This window comes from Motacilla alba, chromosome 14 (genome assembly GCF_015832195.1).
Source record: "Motacilla alba alba isolate MOTALB_02 chromosome 14, Motacilla_alba_V1.0_pri, whole genome shotgun sequence".
Lineage (NCBI taxonomy): Eukaryota > Metazoa > Chordata > Aves > Passeriformes > Motacillidae > Motacilla > Motacilla alba.
The window spans coordinates 1,745,452-1,752,722 of NC_052029.1; the positions used below are offsets into that span (position 1 = coordinate 1,745,452).

At 57.1% G+C, this 7,271-nt stretch overlaps 1 protein-coding gene across 2 annotated transcripts in view; it reads right to left on the reverse strand.

Moving 5' to 3' along the window:
* The window catches only part of LOC119706969 (mitochondrial Rho GTPase 2), a 47,587-nt gene extending 41,262 nt beyond the window's left edge, over positions 1–6,325 (reverse strand). For both annotated transcript variants that reach the window (XM_038151285.1, XM_038151280.1), the window contains exons 1-9: positions 6,200–6,325; positions 5,939–6,115; positions 5,550–5,667; positions 4,789–4,959; positions 3,468–3,591; positions 3,068–3,135; positions 2,867–2,973; positions 1,554–1,775; positions 849–917 (exon numbers count right to left, since the gene is read on the reverse strand). In XM_038151285.1, coding sequence (XP_038007213.1) covers positions 849–917; positions 1,554–1,775; positions 2,867–2,973; positions 3,068–3,135; positions 3,468–3,591; positions 4,789–4,959; positions 5,550–5,667; positions 5,939–6,115; positions 6,200–6,310 — 1,167 coding nt within the window. In that variant the 5' untranslated portion in view covers positions 6,311–6,325. The remainder of the gene's footprint in view (positions 1–848; positions 918–1,553; positions 1,776–2,866; positions 2,974–3,067; positions 3,136–3,467; positions 3,592–4,788; positions 4,960–5,549; positions 5,668–5,938; positions 6,116–6,199) is intronic.
* Positions 6,326–7,271: the final 946 nt, after the last annotated feature.

The following is a 7,271-nucleotide window of genomic DNA, read 5'->3' on the forward strand; positions in this document are numbered from 1 at the left end:
ACAACCTTGGCTAGTGGGAGTTGGCCCTGCCCGTGGCAGGGGATGGAATGGGATGGGCTTTAAGGTCCCTTCCCTACTATTGAAGAGCAGATCCAAGGAAAACAACATTGCTGGCAAAGCCTTGAACTGACTGAGCCAAACCAAACCCTTCCTTTACCCTAACACAGACCACAGGCAAGGCCCAGTGTGCCACAGAAACAATCCAAAACACAGCTCTTCCTTTCCAGCCTCCGACAAAGCAGCACCAGTTTTAACGTGTTAAAAAGAAGTGGAATGTAGTGAAGGGTCTGGAGCACGAGTCTGATGAGAAGCAGCTGGGGGGGCCTCAGCCTGGACCTTCTGGGTCTCCACAACTCCTGACAGGAGGGGGCAGCCAGGTGAGGGTCAGGCTCTGCTCCCAGGGAAGAAGGGAGGAAATGGCCTCAAGTTTTGCCAGGGCAGGTTTAGATTAGATATGGGGAAAACTTCTTCACAGAAAGGGTTGTCAGGCACTGGCACAGCTGCCCAGGGCAGTGGTGGAGTCACCATCCCTGGAAGGATTTAAAAGACATGTGGATGTGGCACTTGAGGACATGGGTCAGTGGAAGGCCTGGGATTCCTGGGAAAACCAGCTGGAATTTATATCCTTCAAGGGCTTTTCCATCCTATAATTCTGTCTAATGGGCCCCATAATTTTTATTCACCATCCTAACAGCAGAGCAGTTGTCTCAGATGCTCAGGCTCACCCACTTTGGGATCATTTTCCACATCAAGCAGTGCCACACCGAACTGCATTTCACACCTTCAAAACATCTGTATCCTGGCCACACAATGACAGATCAACTCCCCAGATCACCCAAGCCACTGACCCATTTGGTGCTGCAGCCTCCAAAGCCAATAATTGTTCTCAGCTTCAGGATGGGATCTGGCACAAGCCCCTGGAAAAGAAAACCAGACAGCACCATCATGCTCAGAGCCAGGCTGAGGTCCCCCTCCATGGGACACCCCAGCCCCAGTGCTTGGCTCTCTGAAACGCAGAGGCAGCTTTGGGTTTCTCCCATTAGAGGGGACAACTTGAAAGCATTTCATCAGGCAGAGTCAAAGCTGGCAGCAGGAGCTGAGGTTTCTGAGTTAAGCAGGTGTGTTCCCTGGGGCCACTGTGAGAATCCCAGACTGGTTTAGGCTGGAAGGAAACCTAAAGTCCACTCACTTCCACCCCCTGGCCACGGACAGGGACACTTTCCACTAGCCGAGGTTGCTCCAAGCTCTGCCCAACCTCGCCTTGGACACTGCCAGGGCTGTCCTGCAGGCTGGGGCTCACCTGTGAGATGGTATTAGGGCCAGAGCCCTTCCTGTACACACCTGGGCAAACCTGTGGCTTAAGGTCAGCACATTTGAACACAGGGTCCCTCTGTCAAGGCAAGTAGGGTGCTAGTGGCAAGAACTGCCCCTCAGCATCTTTTGGACTCCATGAGTTTAACTGAAACCCCAGCATGAACCTTGTGTTCCCTCTCTCCCTTCATTAAAAATAAACACCCCAAAGCCACCTTGTGACCCTCCAGAACTTCACGCACCTCCTCTGAGCCAGGGACAGCTCGGGTTGTCTGTCCTCTCCTCTGATGAGCATAGACATGGATGCCACCATCACTGAGTGGCAGTGGCTGCCCCGTGTCCCCTGCACTGTGCAGCTTCTCCTCCAGCACGGGGTCTCCAGCAGGCACAGCTCCCAGAGGCCCTGGGACTGCCAGGCGAACCTCAGGGATGCTTTTTGTGGTCGCAGGACACCGACGTGGCACCTGAGAATGAGCAAAGCCTCAGACAGAGCTCAGTTCTCCTCCCAGTGCCCTCCACCTGCCCAGGGGCAGAGAGGGGGAGACACTCACGTCTGTCCTGAGGGCTCTTCATAGCAACACAAACAAGGAGGAAAAAATGTGGAGGGAGAGCAGCCCTTTGGGTACCTTGGCCAGGTTGTTAACCAGCCCTCTCCTTACACCCCCAGCATCGTCTGTGCACAGTTCATCTCCTCCAGACAGCAAACCAGAGCCTTGTCCAAATGCTCCTGCAGCTCTGGCAGGTTTGGACCACCGCCCTGGGGAGACTGGTCAGTGCCCACCAACCTCTGGGGGAAGAACCTTTATCTAATACCCATTAAAACCTTCCCTGGCACAGCTCCAGCCATTCCCTGAGTCCTGTCCCTGTCACAGGGAGCAGAGATCAGAGCTGCCCCTTGGGACGAGCTGCAGCCCCTGACAAGGTCTGACCTCACTTTCTTTTTCTCCATCTGATCAAACCAAGTGACTGCTGCACCTCTTACCCTTCCTCTTCCAGACCCTTCACCACCCTCGCGGCCATCCTTTGGACACTCCCTAATAAGAGAGGTTGTGCTCCTCAGTTCTCCCTCTCCACAGCATGAGGATGGCTGCCCCAGTCCCCTCCCAACACCCAGCACCACACTGGTAAGCCAGCCTGGACACCAGCTCTCACATCACTCCCAGGGGGGAAGGGGAAAGCAAGCTGGAGGCAGCTGCCTGCAGCCCCAGCAAGGCCAGCTGCATGCCCAGCTCTGCTCCTGAGGGCACTGCTCACATTCCTTAGTCTCCACACCTCACTGCCTTATCTATAACTTCAAGACACACCGATCTGCTGCCTCCACAGAGACAGGGAAGATGGATGTCTGGAGATTCCAAGGTACTTGGCACATCTCCTGTTTCTGTGCTGCACCACACTGCACCCCCAGGCAGTCACTGCAGGGCTGTGGTCACCAGACCATGCCTGGAGCAGCTGCCAATGACAACAAGCAGCTTCTACCTCTTAAATTAAGACACAGGGAAAAGCTCCGTGGGAAGCAGGAAGGAAGGAACTGCAGCCTACTCCACGGTGCACTCACAGCTTTGGGACTGCTTATCTGCTGGACAAGGGGCAGGTCACAGACTGCTCTGGACCGTGTCACCAGCTGGGTCGGCGGGCGGCCGGGCTCCTTCAGGACTCGGTCACCTGGGCAACACAAGGAGCAGGTCCAGCTCTTTTGCAAAGCCGGGGCACCCAACTGGGCTGGCACAGCCTTGGCTGCCGTCCCCAGCATTCCCACCTGCCACAGGATGTGGGAAGCTCTTCTGGATGGAGTCGTGCAGCAGCTTAGCCCCCTCAGATGGGAACCTGAGCAGAACCAGAGGAAGGCACCGTGTCACTGGGATACTGCATTGGCACTGGCAATGTCACCTGGTACCTCAGCCTGGCACGGAGGCCTCTTTGCTATCTCCTGTAAGATCCCTCCCCTTGTGCCTCACAGTCCTCCGAACACAGGGGTACCAAAGGCAGGTGACACTAAAGGTGTCTTTGTTACCAACACCTAAATGCTGGAGGTGGGGGGACCAAAACCCAGTCCCAGGCTCACCTGATCTGTCATTCCTTAAGTGGCACTGCCCATCCTGCCCCTCCCAGGGGCACGGGGAGGTGTGGGAGCTGCAGTGGGATGGGAGCAGCCATACCTGATGTAGTCATAGAGGTCGTGCCACTTCTCCCCCTTGGGCACAGGGAAGGCCAATTCCCGGGGCATGGGAGCCACCCCGCGGCAGGACAGGTCTCCCAGACGGGCCTTGGCCAATGTCACACCTGCCAGGACAGGGACACACACACACCCCCTGAGCTCTCCAAGCCCAGGGAGTGCCTGAAATCGCAGTTCCTGTGGGATACAGGCACACACCACTTCCCACTGGAGAAACAAAGAGCACAAGCCTGAGGTTTGCAGCAAACCCACGTTTCACAGGTGTATTCCTGTAACTCTCAAGCTCCAAAGAAGAGCCCAGAGCATAAACCCTTGGGTTTCAGTTATAAACCCCCAGGCTCAAGATTCATGTCATTGCTGTTCACTGATTCAGCAGTTTCATATGATTTCTCTTAAAGCTCATTGCCCATTTTCTTATTTCCTCCACGAATTTTTAAATTCAGGAAAGTAAAACAGAAAAGTTATCAGGAAAGATACAGTGAGTTTCAGGAATTTCAAAGCAGCCCCTATAACTTCTTCCTCACTGATGCTTCCCAGCAGGCCAGGCAGCTCAGACAGAATTCCAGCACAAAAAAAGAAAGAGAGAAAACAAAGGATTTGACCAAAGTACCTCTGCCACACTGAGCAGGTGGATAAAAAAAGCAGGTTGGAAGATTTTTGACACAAAAAAAAGCACAGGCTCTTCCAGCAGATAAAAGAACAAGTCTTGCAGAAGTGAGGCTTGATGACACCTTTCATTTTTATCCCTGAAAAAATTTCTAACCTTAGAAAGATATTTAACTTTGCTCTTTTCATTCACTTTTACAGCTGGAAAATGAGAGGATACTTTCCTCCAGAGTTTGGGAGGCTGTATTCAATTCCAGATTTCCTTCCAGTGCCTGAAGGGGCTCCAAGAGAGGTTAGGAAGGACTTTGGACAAGGGCCTGGAGGGACAGGACAAGGGGAAATGGCTTCAAACTACCAGAGAACAGGGTTACATGGGATATTGGGAAGGAATTGTTCCCTGGCAGGGTGGGCAGGCCCTGACACAGGGTGACCAGATAAGCTCTGGCTGCCCCTGGAACCCTGGCAGTGTCCAAGGCCAGGTTGGACAGGGCTTGGAGTCACCTGGGACAGTGGAAGGCGTCCCTGCCTGTGTGGAAACTTAACAATGCACCAAGTATTTTGCTCTTTCTGTTCACAACATTGAGCACCAGTGCTCTGTCAGGGCTGCAAACTCAGCTTTGAGCCCCCACGGGCTCCCTCCAGGCGGGGCTGAAGGCTCAGGAGGAAGCAGAGGCCAGCCTGAGCTCTGGGCTCCTCACCTGGCTCGAACAGCAGGTCGCTGGTGCAGAGGTTTTTCACGAGCAGGTTGCAGCAGAGTTTGACCCCCCTGAGGTGGCTGTACCTGCGGCTCAGGTACAGGGCCAGGATGGAGGGCAGGTCCAGCACCAGGCACGTCCAGCGCACGTCAGCCGGGGCTGCTCCGGGGACATCTGGGGAGGAGAGGACAGGAGGGGAAAGGGATGGGGGGAAAGAGGCTGCAAACAGGGACCTTGCTGGACAGGAGACACAGGGGGCACAGGGCTCAGAATGAAGTATTTACCAGGCAAGATTCCCACCAGGCCTGTGCCAAGTGGGAGAAGGGAAAACATGTCTTGTAGGCTGAGGGGTGGGGAAGGACAGACAGGCATCCCACCACCTCCACAGGCTCAGGCCTGGTCTGACACTGCATCCCACTGTTTGGGAGAACAGGGATGGGGGACAGCCCAACCAGGAGCTACATCTCTGACCTGGCTGCAAAAGGGCTGCTGCTCAGGCCCACCACTGTTACCATAAAATCCTGGAATGGTTTGAGCTGGGAGGGATAACCTTTAAACTCATCTCATTCCACCCCCTGCCATGGGCAGGGCCACCTTCCACTAGCCCAGGTTGCTCCATGCTCCATCCAACCTGGCCTTGGACCATCCCAGGGATGAGGCAGCCACAGCCTCTCTTCAAACTCATCGAGCCAACTTGAGAACTCAATTTACTTTCTAACAATTAGTTGTGGTGGTGGTGTGCCAGCCCAGCCCCAGCTCCTCACCCCGCCGGGCCGTGCCCTCGCTGGCTGCCCCGCAGACGAAGGGGAACTGGAGCCAGGTGGCCGAGGATTTGAATTCCTTGAAGAGGTTGGAGAAGGAGATGCGAACCACCTGGTTTTCCTGGGAAGAGACACACACGGAGCTTTAGTCACCCTGGTGGCTTCGGCAGGGAAGTGCTGCAGAGGAGGAGGCACGTGGCCCTGTCTCCTGTCCCCTCCACATCCCCTGGCCCCGGTAGAGATGCCACCAGGATGGAAACCATCTCCAGCCCGGAGTGACCCACCAGCAGCAAAGAGCAGCCACATCCTGCAGCCCCTAAGCCCACCAGTGCTATCCCCAGTTCTTCAATCAGCCATGATGGCAGCGTAAGAGGCCACCCCGTGTCACAGACCTCGGTGGTGACATCCAGGTGCACGAGGAAGTGCTTGCGGGGCAGGGGCCTGAAGAGCAGGTAGAGGTAGCGCCCTGTCAGCCCCAGGGACTGTGTCCCTGCCCGTGGCAGCTGCAGGTAGCTGCTGGCTGGGTTGGAGCCTCGGATCCGGTAGATTGTTCCCTTCATCCTCGTGTCCTTTGGAAACCAGGGAAAGATGGGGGGTGGGTCAGCACTGCTCACCCTTGGCCAGTGCCCCCCGCCCCATGGTGGCCCCGTTACCGTGAGGGCAGCCACGTCCCCCTCCTTGGCAGAGCGCTTCCACTCCTCCACACGGAAGTGCTTGAAGATGTTCAGGTAGGGACGCTGCCAGGCTGCCAGCACCGGGATCATCAGGGGGATGGAAGCCCAGCCTGGACACCCCTCCATTGCCCCCTGTATGCCCCCAGGTCCCCTGCCCCATTAGCACCCACCCCACTGTCTGCATGTCCTGAGTCTCCCCAGCCCGTGTCAACCTCAGGATGCAAGCCTGATGATGCCCCCATTACCTCTGTACTCCAGTTCCCCCCAGCCCTGGTGACAGCCCCAAGCCCCAGAGTCCTGCTGAGAACCCCATTACTCCCCTCCACCAGCTCCAGGAATGCCCCTGGAACCTCCAAGCCCTGAGCCCTCCAGTCCCAATGACATCCCCATCACCTCCACACCCCTGACCCTGCAGGGCCAGTGCTGTCCCTGCACCCCGAGCACGGTGACAGACCTGCTCATGGAACCCCATGTTCCGGGTCCTCCCCCCCGGTGACAGCCCAGTATCTCCACGTTCCAAGCCTCCCCAGCCCTGGTGGCACCCTGTTAACTCCATGTCCAGAGCCTCCATGCCCAGTGACGACGCAGCCCCCCAGATCCAGCGACGTCCCTGTGCCCAGTGACACCCCTGATACCCCCATGCCCGGTGACAGCGCCCCGAGCCCCAGTGAGGACCCTGAGCCCGAATCCAACCAACCCCAGCCCGAGTGACATCCCTGTTACCGCCACTCTCCAAACCCACAAGCCCCTCAGCCCCGGTACCCCAGTGCTCCAGATGTCCCCCATCCCCGGCGACCATGCACTCCGGTGACACCCCCCTTAGCGCAGCGCTCCGAGTCCCGCCGGAGCTGCCCCATCCGCGGGGAACCGCCGGCACCCCCGTACTCCGAACTCCGGCCCCGGTGATGCTCCGGTTCCCCCAGCCCCACCGACGCCGCACGTCCCCCCATATCGCGGATCACCGCGGTTCCCCCGCGCTGTGCCCGTGTCCCCCGTGTCCCGGATCACCGCGGTTCCCCCGCGCTGTCCCCGTGTCCCCCGTGTCCCGGAT